Source organism: Aotus nancymaae, unplaced genomic scaffold (assembly GCF_030222135.1).
Source record: "Aotus nancymaae isolate 86718 unplaced genomic scaffold, 86718_ANA_hifiasm-v0.15.2.pri h1tg000016l, whole genome shotgun sequence".
Lineage (NCBI taxonomy): Eukaryota > Metazoa > Chordata > Mammalia > Primates > Aotidae > Aotus > Aotus nancymaae.
Window position 1 is genome coordinate 60607305 of NW_026988428.1, and position 22513 is coordinate 60629817.

General features: G+C 35.2%; 2 protein-coding genes across 6 annotated transcripts in view; one reads left to right on the forward strand and one right to left on the reverse strand.

Moving 5' to 3' along the window:
- Window positions 1-11902, forward strand: part of FAR2 (fatty acyl-CoA reductase 2) — a 159470-nt gene extending 147568 nt beyond the window's left edge. For both annotated transcript variants that reach the window (XM_012474248.3, XM_012474249.2), the window contains exons 9-12: window positions 3855-4026; window positions 7448-7577; window positions 8815-8942; window positions 9851-11902. In XM_012474248.3, the coding sequence (XP_012329671.2) occupies window positions 3855-4026; window positions 7448-7577; window positions 8815-8942; window positions 9851-10013 (593 nt within the window). In that variant the 3' untranslated portion in view covers window positions 10014-11902. The remainder of the gene's footprint in view (window positions 1-3854; window positions 4027-7447; window positions 7578-8814; window positions 8943-9850) is intronic.
- ERGIC2 (ERGIC and golgi 2) overlaps window positions 8948-22513 on the reverse strand; it is a 68771-nt gene continuing 55205 nt past the window's right edge. For all 4 annotated transcript variants that reach the window (XM_021674877.2, XM_012474250.3, XM_012474252.2 and 1 more), the window contains 4 exons: window positions 21270-21367; window positions 18975-19137; window positions 17563-17645; window positions 8948-17076 (listed from right to left, as the gene is read on the reverse strand). In XM_021674877.2, coding sequence (XP_021530552.1) covers window positions 17014-17076; window positions 17563-17645; window positions 18975-19137; window positions 21270-21367 — 407 coding nt within the window. In that variant the 3' untranslated portion in view covers window positions 8948-17013. The remainder of the gene's footprint in view (window positions 17077-17562; window positions 17646-18974; window positions 19138-21269; window positions 21368-22513) is intronic.

The window sequence follows — 22513 nt, forward strand, 5'->3', positions numbered from 1 at the left end:
AGGTGACATTACAAGGAGTGATAGACAGCTGGGTGGGTGAACATGGGCTATCTCTCCATAGAATTGTCTCCATTAGTGTCCCTTAAGAAGAGTTTTTAATCTCCTGCATACAGGTCTTAAGCATCTTTTATCAGATTTATACCTAGGGCCTAGGTAATTTACACATTTTTTTTTTACTAATTTAAATGTTTTATGTAAAAATATGTTTTATAATTTTTTGTGAACAGTGTCAAATGCAGTCGATTTTCATATATTGACCCTTTAGCCATCTTGCTAAACTTCTTATTGCTAGAAACTGTGCAAAATTTCCTCTTGGTTTTCTATATAGACAGTTACTTAATCTGCAAAAATATGAGTATTATTCCTATCTTTTCAAACCTTAAGTCTTTATATCTCTTGTTGAACTTCTAATACAATGGTGAATAAAAATTGCAATAGTACATATTGTTGTCTTGATGCTAATTTTAAGCAGAAGCCTTCAAATTTTAAACTATCCTGCCATGTTTAGGATAAACCCAAGTTGGTCATACCATGTTATCTTTTTTATATTTTGTTTAATTCAGTTTACTAATAATGTTTCCCTTGTTTTTTCAATTCTCTGGAAGTATTTGTGTAATGTTGGAGCAATCCATTCCTTGGAAACTTGGTAAAATTACCTATAAATTATCTGAATTTGTAATTTTGTGAGAGGATTTTTTATTGCTTCAATTTCTTCAATAGTTAAAGAATTTTGCAGGCTTTCAGTTTCTGCTGGAATCATTTTTAGTAAATTTTATTTATCTCTTTTTCTAAGAATTTGTCTGTTTTAAAATGTATTCACATAAAATTTTTCATATTAATATTTTTGTCCTAAACTGTATCTGTAATTGTGTTTCTCTTTTAATTCATAATATTTGTGTGTCTTCTCCAAAGGATTTATTATTCCTTTTTTTCAAAGAACCAATTTCTTCTGGCTTTGTTGATTCTTTATTACGTTGCAGTTTTTCTGTTGCATTGCTGTATTCCTTATCTCTATTTTCCCCTTCCTCCTGTTTTCTTTGATTATTTTTTTTTCTTCTCTTTAACTTAGAAACATAGCTCACAAATATTCAGCTTTTCTAATACATGCATTTATGGCTTTGTTTTTCCCTGAAATGCCACTTTGGCTGTATCCACATATTTTGTTGTATAATGTTTATGTTATAATTCCTCTCTAAGCATTAAGCATTTTTCATTTAAATCCTTCTTTGACCTATGAGCATGTAGAAGTACAGTTTTCAATTGCCAAATTGAATTTTCTTCATGCGTATTAGTTTCTACTTGTCTTCAGACTGGAAAGACAGTAGATTAATGGTTAAAAGTCTTGGGCGTTAAGATCTTATAGACTTGGATTCAAATCATACCTCATTCATTCACTCCTGTATTCATTAAATAGGCATTATTCTTGGTCTGAGCATATATCACTAAACAGAAATCCATGCCCACATAAATATTATATGCTGGTATGGGTCCTACCATTTAGTAGACTCCACTACTTACTAGTTATATCAACTTGAACATCACTCAGTTTCTCCCTGTAGATCAATTTTTTTTTTCCGTCAATGAAAAGAATAATTATTCTATTCCAGGGAGCTCTTGGGAGGATTTAATAAGATAAAGTGCTAAGCACAGTGATTAGAACGGTGGACATTTCAGTAAATGCTTGCTATTACCATTTGGACAGCTTACTCAGAAAGCCTTTCCTAACCCAGCCTCACCCATCCCCTTCCTGGCACCCAGACAGAGCTAGATGCTTCTTTTATCTTCCTCTAGAGCATACTGTACTGATCTCTAGCAGGATACTCAGGCAAAATATGTAATCGTGAATTGTCCACATCTCCTACCAGATTGTCAATTCCTTAATAGACAGGGAATATATCATATATATTTTCTACCTCGGCACCTACCACAGTGCCTGGCAAATGTTAAATACTTTAATAAATATATTTGTAATGACTAATGGAAGGATTGGTATAGATTTAGGAAATGGAAAGTAATTGTATGTTGCTATTTTAGTCAAAAAATATTTCTTGGGCACTGATTACCTGCCAACCACTTTTCAAGGTACTATATAGGTTGAAACAAAACAGACATAATTTTGTTATGGTATATAAATCTTAGAAAGGAGAAATATACATCAGATATGGTTGAGTGATTGCAGGAAAATAAAACAGACTAAAGAAGTAAATAGTGATGTGGGAAGGCTGCTATTTTATATGTGATGGCAAGGAAAGTCTCTCTGATAAGGTGTCATCTCAGCTGAGACCTGAAAGAAGTGAGGGGGCAGATTGGAGGGACATGTGGAGGAAGTATTCCAAGATGAAGAAACAATAAATGCTACAGCTGTTTAATCATATTCAAGGACAGCAAGGAGGCCAGTGTGGCTACAGCGGAAGCACTCAGAGGGAGAATGGTAGGAGACAAAATCAGAGTGGTGGGCACAGAGGGTGAGGATATAGATAGTGCAAGACCTTTTAAACCATGCGTTGCCTCTAAATGGGATGAGATTCCACTGAAGGGCTCTGAATGGAAAAGTACCTGTAATATACTCTGAGTTATATTTTACAGGAATCACTCCGGCTGCTACATGGAGGTCAGACTGTAGGGGTACAAATGTAGTGGCAGAGATCACTTAGGACAGTACTGCGACACCCCAGGCTATATTAGAGGTTTGGATCAGAGAGAGAGCAGGTTAAAATTCTGGTTCTGGGTATTTTTCAAACAGTGAGCTGATAAGATTTTGTTCAATTGTGTGTGGGTTGTTAAAAAAAGAGAAGAACCAAGGATGACTCTAAAGATTTTGCCTGAACTACTATAAAAATTGAATTACCGTTTGGTTAGAGGTAGAAGATTGATGAAGAAACAAGTCTGTGTATGTACTGGGAAGGGGGTGGTTGGTAGTGGGAATATCAGGAGGCCAATTTTAGAGCTGTTAAATGTGAACGTCTATCATACATCCAGAGGGAAATGTTGAACAGGTATACGGATATATAGATCAGAATGTCAGTGTTGATATCAGAATCTCTTAGGCTATCAACCTGTGCATAGCTTTTGGTTATGCACATAACCAAATGTTTTAATAATGCCACATATGTTTTTATAAGTGCCTGTGGACCAGATGATCATGATTCTTGAGACTCTTCTCTATGTAGGATCTATATTTTCAGATAGGCATATGCTTTGAAAAAAACCTACATACATTAAATAAAATTGAATTCAAATGAATATCTTTTGGAAAGAACTACTGAACTCACAAATGAACATAAAAAGTTATTATTTAAGCCTAATCAAAGTAATAATATAAAAAGAAAAATACTATTACGAATAAAACCCTCGATACCAGAGTGGAAAGTTGAGTCTAACATATTCCCAGAGAAGTATTAAAGTAAATTAACACAAGGAAATCTTACCTTTAGAATCTTTGACTTAAACCTTTAATAAAGATTCAAATAAATATTAAGAAACTTTCTAAATGGCTCTAAAAGTAATGGTCCAGCCAGGGAAATAAGGTCTCTAGCCTCTGTCTTGGGGCTTTCAGAATAGACTAGATAACCTTAGAATTAAATACAGATTTACGTTTTTCTGAACAGTACCTCCTTGTATTGACTACAAGTCTTTCCCCAATAATTTGTTTTAGAGTAAATGTTTCAAATAAAGGATCCAGTTCTTCACCCATTCACATTGTTTCGGTTTGCAGGGAACCACTTGCCCACATTGATTCTTGACCCTACAAAGCAAATCCTTCTTTATTATTTTGACCCATTACAAATGCCTTCCACTATGATGGGCTTATATTCTCCTGTTCTCCTCTAGCACTTACTCTCTTTTTTCCCCAGGATTTCAAGTCTTGGCAACCTTTGAAAAAATCCCACTTGAGAGAGCTTTCAGGAGGCCATATGCTAATTTTACCACCAACAACTTCACAACCCAGTACAGGAATGCAGTCAGCCACCGGGCCCCTGCCATCATCTATGACTTCTATCTGCGGCTCACTGGAAGGAAGCCCAGGTGAGAAGCTGAGTCAATGGCTCTGAGAGTGTCACTGTATGGGAGATTAAGGCCCCCAAATCTTTAGCGCTTCCTTCAGTGGAGGATTAAAGGAGACAATTGAATCTTACCCATATATGTGGATTGAATACACCTAATCTGAAAATCCAAAATCTGAAATTCTCCAAAATCCAAAACGTTTTGAGTGCTGACATGATGCCACAAGTGGAAAATTCCACACACCTTAACCTCATGTGATGGGTCACAGTCAAAATACATTCAAAACTGTTTCATGCATAAAATCATTTAAAGTATGATTACCTTCAGGCTATGTGTATATGGCTAAGTGTGTATGAAACAGAAATGAGTTTTCCCTTTAGACATGGGTCCCATCCCAAGATATCTCATTACATATGTGCATATTCTAAAATCTGTAAACAAAATGAAAACACTTCTGGCCCAAGCATTTCAGATGAAGGATACTCGACTTGTGTAAGTTTTGAACAAGCCAAGCAGTCATAGTGAGAAGCCACAAAAGACATTAAAAATGCTCCAGCACAATAAAGGAAGGTAAATGTTAAAGAGCTTGCTTGATGAATTCGGCAGGTAATCATTTACACTAAAAGAAAAGCAACTGAGACTCTGTCACTAGGGTTTTCCGAATAGGTAGATAATCTTAAATATACAATAATGATAGCCAACCTTACTGACTGGGAGCTTACTGTGGCACTCATGGGGCTAAGGATGATGCGTGATGATCCCTTTTTCATTGTCACAGCTACCCAGGGAAGATATTTTCATCATCCCAATTTTACAAATGGGGAAATAGAAGCTAAGGAAAGAATCTGAAGTAGTCTCAAAGGAAGTGACAGGAAGGATGTGGGGAAAGCTGTCTCAAAGTCAGTATTTGGAACCAGATTTACTGCCACCTAGAGATGAGTGAAGAAATTAGAGGGAATACAGTGTGCTGATGCGAAGGCAGCTGTCACCACCTAGCTGTGTGGCATAGGACATATCCCTTTATCTGTCTCGCTGGAATAATATTATGTCAGAGGAATCATTATTATAATTGCCTAAGGCATTTTTTATGATCAACAATCAGAAATATGAACCTCTGTGCTAGCCCCTTGATAAGGGAGGAAGTCTTCTTCATCGTATTTAATTATCATCTTTATTAGCAGTGCAAATGACTAAAACTTAGCCAATGTAGAATTTATCTAAATTTTTAGAGACCTTATTTGGAGCTCATAACTCAGTTCTTGAGCAAGGTGAAAAAGAAACATTGTGATTATAGGAAAAATATTTGTATGAGGCTTATTAAATATAGAAAAAGAAAAACAAAACAAATATTGTAGGTAGAAATGCTAAAGGTTTTAAAATATGTCGGGATTAGAAGAAGGCCTGGATAAAGTACAAAGTTCAATTAGGAAAAAAGACAAACACAGAAGGAAGAGACACAATAAAAATCCAAATGTATTTTGTGAGAAGTCAAACAGTAATATTTGTTGGTTTGTTGTATGGTATGTATTTTAGCAATAATCTTTATGGCAGAAAAAGCTAAAATCCTTTTAGACCCTTTCCTTCTCCAGGTGTGCTTGTATATACTCTTCTATGCTTTTATAACCATATATAGACATATTGCATATATGGACATACATAGTTTGCTTTGCAGTAGCGGGGTATGTGTATATAAATCAGTCACATGTATTTTACAACTTTTTCCACTAATTTTCCATGAAAATCTAAGTCATTTTGCCCAGTGTTGTCTTTTTTTTCTACTGTAAACAACGGGGCAATGAATATCATGGTGCCTGCCTCTTTGTAGAATGTACTTCTGTGTCAGGAGAGGATGCTGAGGAGTGAGGTTGCTGGATTAAAGGGTATGTGGATTTTGTGACTACCGCCAGGTAATCCTCCCTAAAGGAAGACTGTCAATTGGCACTATCACAACAGTGTATGAGGGGTACAAACCAGTATTTCTTACACGCATTCATATTTTTAAGGTGGAACCCTATTAAGGTGCTTGTATCAAGCCACAATGATGTCTACCTCATGCCTAAGAAATCTCCTATAATACAGTGAGAGAAATATCTCATGACTCATTAGGTTCATGGGCATTATCTTTTACCAGAAGTAAGCCCAAACCCCACAACAGCATCATAGGTAATTACTGAGTCAACTACAGTAATCACTATTATCAAGACTGGGTTAACTAGAAATCAAGTGGTTTACAGGTCAAAGGTGACTTGTAGCTAAAAGACCTAGGTGGGCCATTAGCTATGGGACCTTGAGCATAATCTCTCTGTAAAATGGGGATGCATAATATAAATCCTGACTCTCTCACAGCCATATTATTAGGATCAAGTAAGATTATATATGAAAGTTTTTGTAAATTGTTATAAAGTTGAGAGGTGCACAAAGATGATCTGGTCCAAGTCCTGACCGTGAGATTGGACAGTGTGGTTGATCTTGTGTAACGGTTCACAGGGGTAGTGAGATTACACAGCACAGGTTTTTTGAGGTCAGTTAAAACTGGGTTGGAATTTGACTTTGACACTTTATCTTAAGCTCATATTACTCATTTCTGAAACTGCAGACTTACCTAACAAGATGATATCAAAATTAGCAGAGGGAATACTTTGTAAAAGTATGGGGCTGTGCCTAATACAGAATAGGTTATCAACAAGAAGTTATTTTATCTTTTTAAATCTCCACTATGACTGACAACTGCTTTTGGTTCACCAAACAATATTACAGTCTACACTTCTACCCAAAAGTTATATACTAAGACCTCAGATCCTATCAATTTTTAAAAATACGAGAACGTAAAATAAAGATGAGAAATAAGGCCGAGTACAATGGCTCACGCCTATAATCCCAGCATTTTGGGAGGCCAAGGCAGGTGGCTCCCTTGAGCCCAGAAGTTCAAGACCAACCTGGGCAACATGGCAAAACGTTGTTTACAAAAAAATACAAAAAATAGCTGGGCCCCACTGCGCTCCAGCCTGGGCAACAAAGTAAGACCCTGTCTCAAAAAAAAAAAAAAAAGATGATGAGAAATAAGTTTTGTAATTGTCTACATCAGAATTCAAAAAATGAACAGTATGTTGTTCAAGCTGAATAGTTGGCTCACTTTTAAAATAGGTTTGCTATTCTTGAGAAATAAGTTAGAAAAGAGAAAGAAAGAGGAGTGTGGTAGTATTAAATGCGGAATCAAACAAGCACCTTTAGGTCCAGTCCTTTTCCTTTTCTATTGAATCAACAGAGAGTTAATGTGGAAGTGGGAAGAAAAGAATACGAATTTTAATGAAGAATGGGAGAAAGAGACAGGGATAATTTTTGCATTTTCTTGAAAATAATTTCTCATACATCCCTGTAGAGTGACAGGGAAGCAGCCATCTGTGGTGTGCTAGTATTTACTCCTATCTGATGGTTATCTCAGGATGACAAAGCTCATGAATCGGCTTTTAAGAACTGTTTCCATGTTGGAGTATTTCATCAACCGGAGTTGGGAATGGAGCACATACAATACAGAAATGCTGATGTCTGAGCTGAGTCCTGAAGACCAAAGAGTAAGTATTGCACTGACATAAGCAACAGGAAAATGCTTCTCACTTGGAATTTAGAATTATTTGATTTGAAAAACTGATGGATGAATAAAGGACGTTTTGGTTATAGACACAGATTTTATTTTGCTTTGTTTTTTAAGAAAATCAGTCAATGCTATCAACACCACCGTAGGAAACAAATTTAATGTAAGTAAGAAACATAGGTTCTTGAACTTTGGTTAAATCTTTACTGCTGATCTGCCAATATGTTTTATCTACGGCACTTCAGTCGTTTTGTCACTCCTTGGTAGTTATCATTTCTGCAAACCCTCAGTACCTCTGGGTGGCTGTGTTCTTCCCTTATCGGCCACAGCATATGACTTCAATGAAGAATAATGATTTTATTTGTTCATAAACTCTATCATCCGCTATTCTTGTCCAGTCAAAATTGTTCTGCCTCTCCCAGCTACAGTTCCTTCCTTACCTTGCTAAAGCTAATCCCTACACCTGTGCACTCTGCCGCATCTCAGACTTCCCTCCATCAGTGCTGCATCATCAGTCTTCCTTCCTATAGTATTTCTCTACAACAGTTCAGACTTTTATTTCTCAAGACAGGACTTCAGTTTAATTCCTTAGCATCAGCACCACTTATTTCTTTAACTTTTTGACAGTAACAAAGGATAAGTCCTAAAATCTTTGCATATTCTGAAATTCACAAAAATCACTCCTTTTTTTTTCCACTACCAGTCACTCTCTTTTAAAATATAAATTCTGCTAACTTACTCCTTAAGGCTTTGCTTTCCAAAGTTTAATCTGCGTAACAAAGTGGTAATGCTGTAGGAAAGGATGGCAGGACGAGGGTATAACACCCAAATCTAAGAGGAAAGGGAAAGCTGCATCATTGATGTATTGGTCACTAACATATTATTCCATCACTTTTTAAAATAATTACTCCTTGATTAGTTGAGATATATACCAAGCCAACCATAAGCTTTCAAGCTATGTAATACTATTTCCTTTAAATCTCCCTCAGAAGAAATAAAGTGTTTGTGCTTGATCCATGTTTAAATATTCCTATGTAAATAGTAATCCATATTACAGTACCTTTGAAATAACAGCTCAAATAATCTCTCCTTTGGAGAGGTTCAACCTATGTCTCCCAGGTTGAATATCACTCATCTATGTAAAAGAAACCTCAAGTGGACAAAGTAACTGTCTGGCACTGTGGTTCTGGCAATCTATAATGTTTCTTGCCTCTCAGGTATTCAACTTTGATGTGCGCCAGTTGAACTGGTTGGAATACATTGAAAATTATGTTTTGGGAGTTAAAAAATACTTGTTGAAAGAGGATATGGCTGGGATCCCAGAAGCAAAGCAACACTTAAAAAGGTAAGTATAATCAGTCAGCTAATATTTATTGAGCACTTACTGTGCATCCGATTTTATACCAGACATACCATTTGTGCAGAGGAGACGAATGAACATTTCTTGAGCATTTACTACATGACAGGTCCTGTACTCTATACTCTGCCCTTTAACAAAGTTTCATTTAGACTTTACCACACCTCTATGAGACAGGTATTACTTTTGTTATCCCATTTTTATCAAACAGATATTTAGGTTTAAACACAGCAAATAACTTGTCCATGGTAATGCACAGTAAGTCTAGGAGCCAGATTTGAACCCAAGTTGGTTTCTTCTATCACACTCTGTCATAATGGGATATAAATACCCAACAGGCAGGGACCTAATTATGGTATTTAACCTAGAAAAAAAGTCACTCTTCAATTTTTTTCAACTTTCTTAAATTTCTTTTGGTCATGATCCCTGAGGGACAAAGAATTCTAGCACTCTGGTATAATCCTGAGAAGCAGGGGATCTGTAGTGCAGAGATGGTAAGGATGGAAAAGTAGCTTGCAAAACAGGAAGGAAGAACCTTGAATAGCAAGCTAAGAACTTTAGAATTTACCTTCTAATGAACAAGAACCAGTGAACATTTATGATGAGCTAACATGATCAAAGTATATTTACAAGATTATGCTAGTCATGCTTGTAAATAGCTTCAAATAGAGAGAGCTGCAAGAGAAAGTAGTTAGGGAAATATGGTAGAAATCTGACTGTTCAGGAAGAATGCTGTAGAAATGAGATGCAAAAACCAAAAGGCCAAGTTATACCACATACTCTGAGCACTTCATAGATACTGGCCAGTCTTAGCCAGGAAAACACACATTTATCTTCTGATAATGTGGTTGGGTATCTTGTAATTTTAACTTTGGTTATGTCTTTCTGTTCCCTAGGCTCCGAAATATTCACTACCTCTTTAATACTGCCCTCTTCCTTATCGCCTGGCGCCTTCTCATTGCAAGATCTCAGATGGCTCGGAATGTCTGGTTCTTCATTGTAAGCTTCTGTTATAAATTCCTCTCCTACTTTAGGGCATCCAGCACGCTCAAGGTTTAAGAACATGTCGTCATCGCTTCTTATCTGGAACCTCTCAGATACCTCTAAAACAGCAAACTGTGATTCTCAACATTAGAAAGTAGCAAGGAATATGCCCAAATTGTCAGATGTCACATGTGCTGTCATGTATTTGTCCCTATTCCTTAACTATATATTTTTATTTCAGTGAGAGAAGGAAAGTTGTAAACTAGCCCATAATCACATATATTTTAGGGAAAAAAAAAACCAAATTGCTTCCTAACATCCTATTTTATGCCCTCGCATATTAAAATGAAAGTACTCCCACTTTTCTTTATTTAGCTTTTTTTTTTCTCCCTGAGAAGATTCATTTAAACTCAGTAAATATGGAAAGATGCATGGCAAAAGCTGAAATGAGCTCAAGCAGTACTAATCTTGGAACCATTCTGGGGTACCCAAAAGAACAATTTAAAATCAAGATGAGTAGAAGAAGAATGGTCTCAGTATCCTCAAAAATGCAGTAAGAAAAATAATTCCTCACTGAAAATGTCTCTCTTTCCTTTCCATATTATACCTTGGAGACCTGGTTGAGGGGTGGGGGAATTAGAAAAGTAGGTTCACACTTAACATTTTTCTTAACTATATTTACTTCTTAGACTTAAAAAGGAACAAGAAGTGTAAATAAGTATGTACAGAGTGATGGATTAAGCACATTTGCATTGGGGACTCTAGTGTATTATGCTTTTAAGTCAAAATTAATAGCTTCCCAAATTTGAATTTGACAGCTATTATTTCTCAGTCTTTTTAAGCCCTAATTTTCCTGGTAACCTTCTTTCAAGAGTCTCCTTCTCCTAAAAGTGGCCAAACCTTATATTTAAGCTTTATATTTAAGCTTTTAAAAGCTTATAAAAAGCTTATATTTAAGCTTTTTCCACTCAGGCCTCAATTAGAGTGGTTAACAGGGAGAGGGATGGTCCCATTTGATCTTTGCCACTGAGCAAAACAAAATTTCAAATAAACTTTTAAACTGTAGCTTTAGTCTTCTTGTATAAAGTGGGGAAGATTACACTTATGTGATCACCAAAGGATTTACTAGTATCTTGATCATTCCAGTTGCACAATGTTAACTGCACAACGCACAGCGGAAAAGTGAATAGACTTCACTAAGTGACTCTAAGTCTAGAAAATAGGTTGTTTTCTTCAAAATATTTTGTGTATAATGCAAACTAATTAGTAAAAACTATATATATTCTCCAATTCCTATAGTAATCATGTAACTGCTACTCCAACTTTTCTCATACTTGAGAGATGAGTATATGTTGGATTGCAGCATTTCTTCATGTTAAAAACATGGAATTATTATTTAAATATAGCATTTGGGACCTAAACTAAAATTAGTCACTACACAACTAGTTGAAAACAACACAGGCATAAATGTTAACAAAGAATGGCAGTTATATTTATGCTCACTTTCTGAAATAACTGGGTAATATTCAGAAAGGCACATTGAGGTATTTAAAGTGTACAAGGCCTTAGGTCAGTATCTAGCCCAGTATTACTTGAGATTCTCCTGAGGTCCATATAAAGGGCATTTTGGAGGAACTCTTCTGGGCAGTATCTTTCCCAATCTCATCTAAATTCTGGGAACTACTTTTCATAGCAGATAACCTGGCTCTGAAATTAAGCACCTGGTGATCCTTAGTGTGAGATGTCGATGATACTTTCAAGTTATATCAATTAAGATACAAGCTATAGATATGGCAAAAATATGAAATCAAGATATAGCTCAGTGGAATTGGATTAAAACATATAGTTCTAAGGATTCACTTTTGATTGTATGTTTCACCAATTCAATAACTCCACGAATCAACTATTCACATTTTGACTTTTGATTAAATAAAAATTTGAATTAAAATTCTTCCCCTCTTCTAGTGTTGTGTCTTTAACTGCTGACTACTGCAGCACTTCTCTCTCCTTTATACCCCCTGCACCACACCCTGGAAAAAGGAAATAATAACTTCCAAAGAACTCTTTCCACCAAATCACATCACAGGAATAACTATCAGATGAATATAAATTAACATATAGGTACGTAATACTTCTTTTTCTAACACCATTAATAAGGTTATTTTGACATGAGTATTCTATTTGTGGCATCAAATGACGCAAAGTTCTGTTGTGATAATTAGGCAGGAAAAGCAGGTAGCCGTATGAAAGACAATCTCTAGCATTTACTATGAGGTAGTAAATTTCATATCAAGACGAATTAGCATTTGAATGCCTAATATAAACAAAGCAGTGGGAAAGAATCTTCTACTTTGGGGAAAAAGAGGATGGAAAGTACAAAGAAAAGGTACCTATGCTTCAAAAGAAGTTTTAGCAATCCCTATATTGCACCCACAAGATACCCGATACAGTATCAAGTATTACAGAGTTGAAGAATCATTGCCTGAGGCAACTAATACTAGAAAAAGTAGAGGCAAATGGGCACACAATTCAGAAAAACACTTGCCGTTTTCAACGAACATCACTACTTCCATTTAACACCTCATTTAATTAACTTAGTATCTCAAGGAAAAGACTGGTCTAATAATGCCCAAATAGCGTGCTCTCTTACAATAAACATAAACAATTAAAGTAGATCAGCCTAGTTTCCAAAAACATCAATAATTTTCAAAGTTCACAAGAGTCACCTGTAAATTTCCACATGGCTACTTTTCTAGATTCTGATAATATTGTCTGGGAACATAAGCAACTGCCTATAGTAAGAAGTAATGATTCTCATATGCCCACATAAAGGTGTGAAAAATGCTCACTGCCTAGATCACTTAAAAACTATTTTTTAAAAAATTAAGACTAGCAATTGCTGGCTTTCAGATGTAACTGGTTTGAGAGACAGTAGTGCCCTGCAAAGGGAGATACTACTGTGGCAAAAGATACTTAAGTAGCCACAAACACCTTTTCTGATACACACATATTTTAGACGTGTCCCTACTTTATTTGAAATACTGATTCCAACCTGGAACTGCAAAAGGGACAGAAGATGTGATATGGCAATTTGGGTCAATTCCAGAAAAATACCTTAAAGACAGTAAACTACAGCACAAGAAGTCATCAAATTGATTTGCATAACTGCTTGAAAACAAAATACAAAGCATTTATTAGTTATGAGCTGTTGCTGAAGGTCTGCTTTAGTATGTAGCTTTCATTAATGTATACTTTTCCCCATGCTTTCTCGTCCTTAATAGTTTTCCTTAAGATTATTAAAATAGTATTAACGAGTTATATTTGGAAGAATTAACCTAACTCCTTTTGTGAAACACAAAATATGTGGACTTGACAAAACTATTTAAATGTTTCACTACTTGAAATTACATGTTCACAGGTTTATACATGCAATTTTGAGTTAACTACTCAATTTTCATCACTTTTTCACCTTTAATATGAGAACTATAAAATAAACCCTGTATCATATAGCAATTTAGCGCCATATGGAAGAAAAGCAAATGTAACAAAGTGATATTTTAAAATTCCTGTAGTTTTCCTATGAGAAAAAAAGTTTAAATATGGGAACTGAGGCTTATTTGGGGGTATATTTGGATTTTCTCCTAGGATTAAAAAAATTTTAAAAATGCTTTATAGTTTGTCATTTATTGAGTCCAAATGTTTGTGCTTGCAACACTAAATATTTTATGTTCTCTTTTCTCTCAAGACAAAAAAAAAAAAAATCCAAGGCAGTCTGCTTTCTACTCTTAAATGCCAAGTGACTTCATCAGTAAAAAATATTCCAGAAAGTAGAAAAAATCTATGCTTTGATTGCATCACAATATGGGGGATACATGGGCATAGATTCAGACATTTTACTATAAGGTAGTAAATGACTGGTGACCTATTTTGATAGTGTTGAAAAGAGCTACCACCTTGGCTTGCTGAAGGTTTGCTAGAGTTCAAAACAGGAGACATACTAGGTTAAAAAACACGCTGCAATTTTAAAGGTCCTAAGGCTCAGGTTTAAGTAACTTTTCAACAATCAAAAATATGCATCTTGAACTCAAGTGTAAGCTCTGAATTTTGAAGGATATTAAATTACTTTTTGGTACTTGAATTACTAACTCAGGACATAGAATGCAAAGTGCATCTCCCTTACAGTGTCAAAAAATTAGGTCTTAGTCATTCCTTTATGGATTCCAAAATTAAGATTGTATTAAAGACTGTAAATCCTGTCTGCATCAGTAAACTTTTAATTATAAAAATTCAATGCTATCATAAAATGTATATGAGAAAAGTGTGATATTAATCATCTAAGTTGAGAACCAGAAGTAATTTGAGTGCCAGGTGCAGTGTGGCTCATGCCTATAATTCCCAGCGATGCAGCAGCCTAAGGTGGGAGGACTACTTGAGACCAGGCGTTGGAGTCTGGCCTGGGCAACACAGAAAGACTCTATCTATATGAATGAAAAAGAATTAGCCAGGTTTGTTGGTGCATGCCTGTAGTCCTACCTACTCGGCAGATTGAGGCAGGAGGATTGCTTTAATCCATGAGTTCGAGGATGCAGTGAGTTATGATCGCACCACTGCACTTTAGCCTGGGCAACAGCGAGAGGCCCCATCTCTTTCTAAAAAAAAAAAAAATAAAGGTAATTTTGTAATACTAAGTTAAGCTTTTCCTAAGAGGTAGTCTGAAGTGCACAAATACTGCAGCAGGGAATTCTTCAGCTAAATATTTACTCTTCTTTATAGGCCAATGTATGCGAACTGTACTTTTAAAAAATCCATTTCATATACTTTGAGGTCTCAGACTTTTACATATGTAGTCTGGAATACATATATATAGATATTACAAATACTCTAGTAAAATGAAAAGGAGAATTGGGTAATAAAGTAGGGTATCCTGGCTGGAGGCACCTCCACGCAGAGGGAAAGCTGCATAATAGGTAGGTGAGTAAAGTGCTCTCTGCAATAAAAAACAGTTGGTGAGGCCAAAATCTCCTAACAAATCCTAATATGCAGGTAAACGTCATCATCCAAACAGCTGGTCGGAATTTTAATACTTCCATTGCCAAAAATCTGACTCTATTTGAGGAGTTTCAGATGGAAGCCTTCAACCTTTAAAATAGAAATCAATGGCAAAGCAGAATTTTGCTGTAAAGAAATTCCTTTCATAGGAGATCTCATTAAAATTTTAATATGGTATTTGGAAAATATGAAAACAAAAATCGTAAGTATCAAAACAATTTTTAAAATCCTTTTTAAAGATACTTAACTGTTCTAAAGTAATCCTAAATCAATATTGTTTTCCCTCCCATTTAGAAAAAACCCAAAACTCGATTGAATTTTCTCACAAGCATACTTAAAGGACAATCAGTCTAAAATTCTAATTCTTTCCTGTTAAAATTCCTGTTGACAGATGTTTCGTTAGTTTATAGCCCAATTTTGTTGGAAATAATCTGAAGGAAAAAAAAATCAAAACCTAGAGAAGGTTCATTTACTATTTAGAATTTTCTGGATTCAAAATCTTTCAAAGTGTATCATCTACTTTCATCAGTTAACTTCATGGCTGTTAATGATATCATTTTTTTAAATGATGCTTATTTTCTGCAGAATGTCATTCTGCATAAATTTTACTGCAAAATAGACCCATCACTATTTCTCCTTTTCTCCATTATACTGTTCATCCTGTTTTTATAACTTTGTCTTTAAAATAAATCCATTTGAAAAACTGTAACTTAGTCTTTCAGTCTTGTTATTTACCTGGAATTTTGTTTTCCCATTTCTCTAAATATATTTCAACTTTGGGCATTGGTTGATGATTCTTCTACCGTCATGCAGTATTACAAAAGGAAAACTGATATTGGCACACATATTCCAAATACAGCTTTTAATAGTACCTGTATGATAGCCCCCTCTATTTTTAATCTTTTATGTTCTGAAGATTTGGAATTAATCCTTAAATAGTTAAGAAAGTTAGAAAACAATCTAATACAGAATCATTCATATTCAGGACTCTGAATGCAAATACTTCTTTCATAATCCAGTTTTACGGTTTAATGGACATTACTATAGCACCTCTCAGATCTGATATATCTTGTGCTTTTTAAAGTTTGCCTTACACTTTCATTTAAAAGTTACCCTGTTCCCCACTTACCACATGTATAAAATATTCTATTTTTCTCTTAATGTTGTACAAGCTGATAATTTTCACTATCAGTAGTGGATCTTTTTATAACTCACCCTATGTCCCCCAAAATATACCAATAATATAATGAATTTTGAAACTTGACATCTTTTTAAAAAATGTGCTTTCTTTTCCCTGTGTAAGACTATACCATTTGTGAATGACACCTCTGTTACATAATACCTACATACCTGCCCCTGTAAGAATTGACCTTAATCTTCTAAGACTCTACCTTCAACAGTTAAAAAAGTCAATAACCAGAGTCCAAAGAAAAGCAGTTACTTTTTTAGACCAAGTTATGGGATAAATGGTCTTGTCAATATGGCTTAACATTAATATGGCTATAACATAGGGACTACTCCCTGTTTTTCTTTATTTTGACCTAATCACAATTCTTTAAAGTCTAGACTAGTTTTCCATATGTTTTCCACATTTTATTCTGACATCATATCTTTTAAAAACAAAAGGATGCAAACATTTGCACTTCTCAATGTTTTTTTTTTTCCATAGATAGATGTGGTTTCGCTTATTTCCTTCAGGCTTTTTATCACCAAGAATCCAAGTCTGATTTCGATACTGCCCATTTTGTGTGAAAATTTAAGAAGGCGTCATCTTCAAAACAACACTCCAGTTAGGCTTCTTCACTGTTTAGCTGCATTATTTCTTCTAGGACATTTGTAACAGATACAACAAATATAAGAATTTCAGTTTGGGGTTCTTTTTTTCCTTATTTTTTTCTTTTTTAAAATAAGTACGTTTCCTGCTCATTTGTGTTTTCTTTTCTTTGAATATATTGCACAATATTTTATTATTAAAAAAAGGTTTTATGTCTCAGGCAAAAAGTTTTTCTCCTTCACTTGGGAGATGTTAATGTGTATTATTTTCTAAAAGAGGTAAGTGGTTGTCTGTGTGGCCATCCTCAAAGGGAACCTAAGGAGAAAGAGAGGGAAAAAAACAAAGAATCAGTTTTATCCCTTACATTCTTTCCTCTAAACACAAAGTTTTATTTTGGACAATCCTTTCTAGTCACCAAAAGCTACTATCAACCTATCTATGTATCTGGTTTTTTTTGAGGCAGGGTCTGGCTCTGTCACCTAGGCTGGAGTGCAGTGGTGTGATCACAGCTCAATGCAACCTCAACTTCCTGGGCTCAAGTGATCCTCCCACCTCAGCCTCCCAAGTAGCTGGGACTACAGGTTTGCACCACCTTGTCCAGCTAATTTTTTCTACCTTTTGTAGAAATGGGGCTCTCACTATGTTGCCTTGGCTGGTCTCGAACTCCTGGGCTCAAGTGATCCTCCCGCCTTGGCCTCCCAAAGTACTGGAATTACAGGTGTGAGCCACCATGCCTGGCCCATAGACTTAACAATGATTCTAAGATTTACAGATCAGCACTGTGTATACTATACCACTTACAGAATTGACAGGTTTATAGGATCCAAGTCTGAAACGACAGCAAATTATTTCAACTATAAATTTTCCAATTCCATGTAACATGCCTGTAATAAATAATAAATTTATGCTTTTAATAAATTATTTCCTAAACTGCTATTTAAGAATAATATAATGGAATAGATTACAGAAGAAAACAAAGCAGTCTGCATTATTCACTTCCATGGTTAAAAATAATCAAGACAGATATTAAAACAAATGGATTTCTCTTAAAAAAAATCACAAAGCCATATAATTCATGATTTGAGCACAATCAATCTTTTGTCGGTTTTTTTTTTTTTTTTTTGGAGACAGAGTCTTGCTCTGTTGCCCAGGCTGGAGTGCAGTGTTGCAATCTTGGCTCACTGCAACCTCCATCTCCCAGCTCAAGCAATTCTTGTGCCTCAGCCCCCCAAGTAGCTGGGATTACAGGCGTGTGCCATCACACCTGGCTAATTTTTTATATTTTCAGTAGAGATAGGGTTTCACCATGTTGGCCAGGCTGATCTGGAACTCCTGGCCTCAAGTTGATCTGCCAGCCTTGGCCTCCCAAAGTGTTGGGATTATAGGCGTGAGCCACTGCACCTGGCCTGAACACAATCTTTTCAAGATTTTCACACACCAATACAATTTTGGAAAATAAATATCAACAACAAAAATTTAAATAGATTTAAATGAAGCACTAACAAAGAATTCCCTAAGAAAAGCTATTCATTCATTTAAAAATATGATTCTAAGTATAATAAACTACCTAGCTCCATCCAATACTGAATAGGGACTGAAGGTGAAGAAATAATTATTTCTTCTTTTTTCAATTATACTTAACTCCCAATTTTCATCATTACAATTCAACAACTAATCTTAGTGAATTCTAGGATCTCAGGATAAAATTATACACACATTACTGATTAAAAACCTAGTTCCATGTATTGCATAATTCAAAGTACTGTAACACGATTTTACATACTGTACAGTTAAAAATACCTTAAATGCCTTCTAGGCATTTTCATGTTTAATCCTATAGCACACTTGCAGATTAGATATTATTACTGCTATTTTTACCGACTAGAAAACCTCAAAAAAGGTAAGTGATCTATTCCAGGATACCAACAAGTAAATGGCAGAACTTGCATTCAATTCTAATTCAATCTGATGTTAACACCCAGGATCTCTAATTCACCATTATACAATCTACCTTACATCACTGAAAACAATGAAATTAGTTATGTTTACTGGTTAGTCAATATAATTTTGTAGTTATGTAATTACATATTAAAGAAAAAGCTACTTAAATATCGAAACATGAAAATATGTATTTCTTGCCCCTTAAAGAAGAAGCATCTTAAATGTAAGCAACACTTTTAGAAATTATTAGACAAAAAAAAATGGTTTTTAACCTGTTGTTGAAAAGATTCCTCCAACAATACCACAGAGTCTTACAAAAAACTGCCAGAACGGCATATGCTCCTCAGTAACTGTCACCATAAGAGAACTGAGATCGTATTTCATAAATATCCCAGAGACTCCATGGCTGCCTGCAGCATGGTTAATGATACGTTCCTAAAAGGTAGGGGAGAGATAGGAGGAAGAGAGAAACAGAATTCACGTCATCTGGTTACTTACATACATTCAATATTAAGCCCTGCAACCCGACTGTAAAAGAAGGACATCCACATTTCTTTATGAACTGTCCTACTAGACTAAGCTCTTCAGAGACAAATTATTTTGGATTCTTTGTGTGGTTAGCTTTTGAAACTATCTGAAGGGCAGAATCATTCTTTCTTATTTTCTCAAAAAGGTCACCTTAGATACAAGTTTTCTACTGAGCTCAAGAGCTTACAAATATATGGCATGTTCCTCATGCTATAACTAAACTGCAAGCTTTAGGAATACAAATAATGAGGCTAACTACTACCAAGGGAAATTAGAACAGTTTTATGTAGGGCATTACAAAACCCTTTTTCTATTACCAGCACAATACAGCCTTATAAGCCATACTGATCAGGTTTCTAATAATAACTATGTCTTAAAGCTCTAAAATGCTCAATATCATGCTGAGTTATAAATATATTTGTCACTACCTATAAGTGTAGAAGCTGTTTTAGGGATCAGGGTATCTACATAATGAAAGACAACTAATGATTCACTTTGGGTTCCAGAACTAATGAACGTCAGCCTTCTCTCTCCCAACCCCCATCCTGCACTTTACCATTTCCAGTTACTCCACTCTTTTTTACGTTAACAAACTATTTTAGTTACCCTATCAGTATAAACACATCCTTCGACAGTCAAAGCCCTGGGATTCTATTATATATATATATTTGCTTTTGTTATTTTAAAAATATATCCTAGACATAATTTCATGTTAGTACATAGAGATCATCCTCATTTGATTTTTAACAATTGCCTCTTCATCCATTGTGTAATGAAGCATCTCGATTGTTTTTAATCTACAATTCAGATAACAATGCAATGAATAGCCTGAAACACACATTTTTGGCCATTGTATCTCTAGAATAGATTTCTAAAAGTGAGATTGCTAACTCAAAGGGTAAATGCATATGTCCTTTTGCAGATACTGCCAAACTACCTTCCGCAAAGATTATGCCATTTTGCATTCCCATAGCACTGCATGTTTGCCTGTTTTCCCCAAAGCCTTGTCAACTCTATGTACTGTTTTTCAGGTGTTTGCCAATCTTACAGGTGAGAAATGGAATCACCCCACTTCTTAAAGAAATGTTGAAAAGCACAATATGTTCATGTATAAACTTTACCTAGTTTCTTTGTGTGAGTGTATATACACACATACCTATACATATATATGCAGTTATATATGCTTGTGTTATCCCCCAAACCAAGCGAAAAGCTATAGACACATGACACTTCACCCCTAAAAACTTCAATACCTACTCTAAGAACAAAAAACATTCCACCATTATTGAGGGCATGGTCATCATGAGTTATAAGGCTAGTAAAAGAAAACACCATATAAAGGAAAGTAACATTTTTTAAAGCACTTAAATTTCACCTTAGAACTCTTTTGAATAGAAGTATTTGAATATCCACCATTCAAACAAAAAAATAAGAAAACATGACCCCAAAGTAGATGAGAATTCTATGAAACTGTCCAATCGCAACACTTTGCTCATCGTTGTCAGTATGTATTTACAAGATCACACCACCCTGAGGTAGTGGAATATTCTTCATCTCAATCAGATGAATGCAAAGCATTAATTCAGGAAGGCAAACCCTCTAAATTTACTATCTAATCCATAATAACCATGTATTCCCAGAGAAGGCAGTACATTTATTAATAAATAACACAGAATTCAAAGAATCTGCTGCCAGATTAGGAACTGCTTATATCAATTTATGAGAAAACATATTACAAAATTAAGACATTAAGAATAAAATAATTAATGTCATCACAGTTTAACAATTTCAAGTCTTAATGCAACAGAAAACATTTCAGATTTTTTAACATCTACTTTTATTGCTCTAGAATATACTAAAACTAATTTCTGACATATTATTGATTTAAAACAAAATGTGAATTCATTTCAAAACTTCCACAAATTTTTAAATGGGGGAAGACACCAAGTAAAATGCCACCTTGTTCTGTAGGCAGGAGACTTTAAAATGCTTTTTTTAAAAAAATCACCAAATCATTTTAGCAGGTGGACTCAACTTACCCTCTCTGTCACAGAAAACTGATGGGTGTCTGCTGATATTTTATATGTATGTAGTTTTGTTGGCACAACTGTAATAAAATACTGGAACATCTGGTTGTCTAGAATAAAAACAAAACTTTTTATCAATTCAGTAGCAACAAAACTACTGCCAAATATATTTTTCTGTTAAATACATTTAACCTGAAATTTAGCTGGATGTGGCGCTCACACCTGTAATCTCAGCACTTTGGGAGGCTGAGGAGGGAGGGATTGCTTGAGTCCATGAGTTTGAGACCAGTCTGGTCAAAAGAGTCAGACCCTATTATTACAAAAAAAAATTTTAAAATTAGCTGGGCATAGTGATACATGCCTGTGGGTCCCAGCTACTCAGGAGGCTGAGGTAGGAGGATCACATGAGCCCAGGAAGTCTAGGCTATGGTGAGCCATGATTGTGCTACTGCACTCCAGCCTGGGCAACAGAGCGAAAACCTGTCTCAAAAAAATAAAAAATAAAAACATTTAATTTCAAATTTAATGTTATGTACAACTTAATATCTAACAAAAAAATAAAACATTTTAAAAGAAAGAACCAATGAAAGCAATATATTTACACTTGGCAAAACAAGTTCTCAGTAAGCATAAGATGGGCAATACAGATGTTTAAAAAGATGAACTAGTGACTTAAATATTCCTTATAATCATTATCATCTGTTTATCAAACATGAAAAAGCAGCATTTCTTTCTTTTTTTTTTTTTTTTGAGACAGGGTCTCACTCTGTTGTAGCTGGAGTGCAGTGGCTCAATCACAGCTCACTGCAGCCTCGACTTCCTGGGCTCCAGTAATCCTCCCACCTCAGCCTCCTGCACAGCAACTATGCTGCACAACACCAAGCCCAACTAATTTTTTTCATTTTTAGTAGAGACAGGGTTTTGCCATGTTGCCCAGGCTGGTCTCAAACTCCTGGGTTCAAGTGATCCTCCTGCCTCGGCCTCCCAAAATGCTGGGATTATAAGTGTGAGCCACCGGCCAGCATTTCTTTATAGTACAGAAACTAAACATAAAATTATAAGAGAATAACCACCACAAGACACATGTGCAGTTTCTGCTAGTATCTTAAGATATACAATAAACCAAAATCAGATTAGCTAGCCTTTGAATAAATAAAAGAAACCAGTATCACAGCAGGAAGGCATCTAAAGAAACTACTCAGTGATGGCTGTGGTTACTGTGTAATCAAAAGGATCTTTTTTTTTTTTTTTGAGAT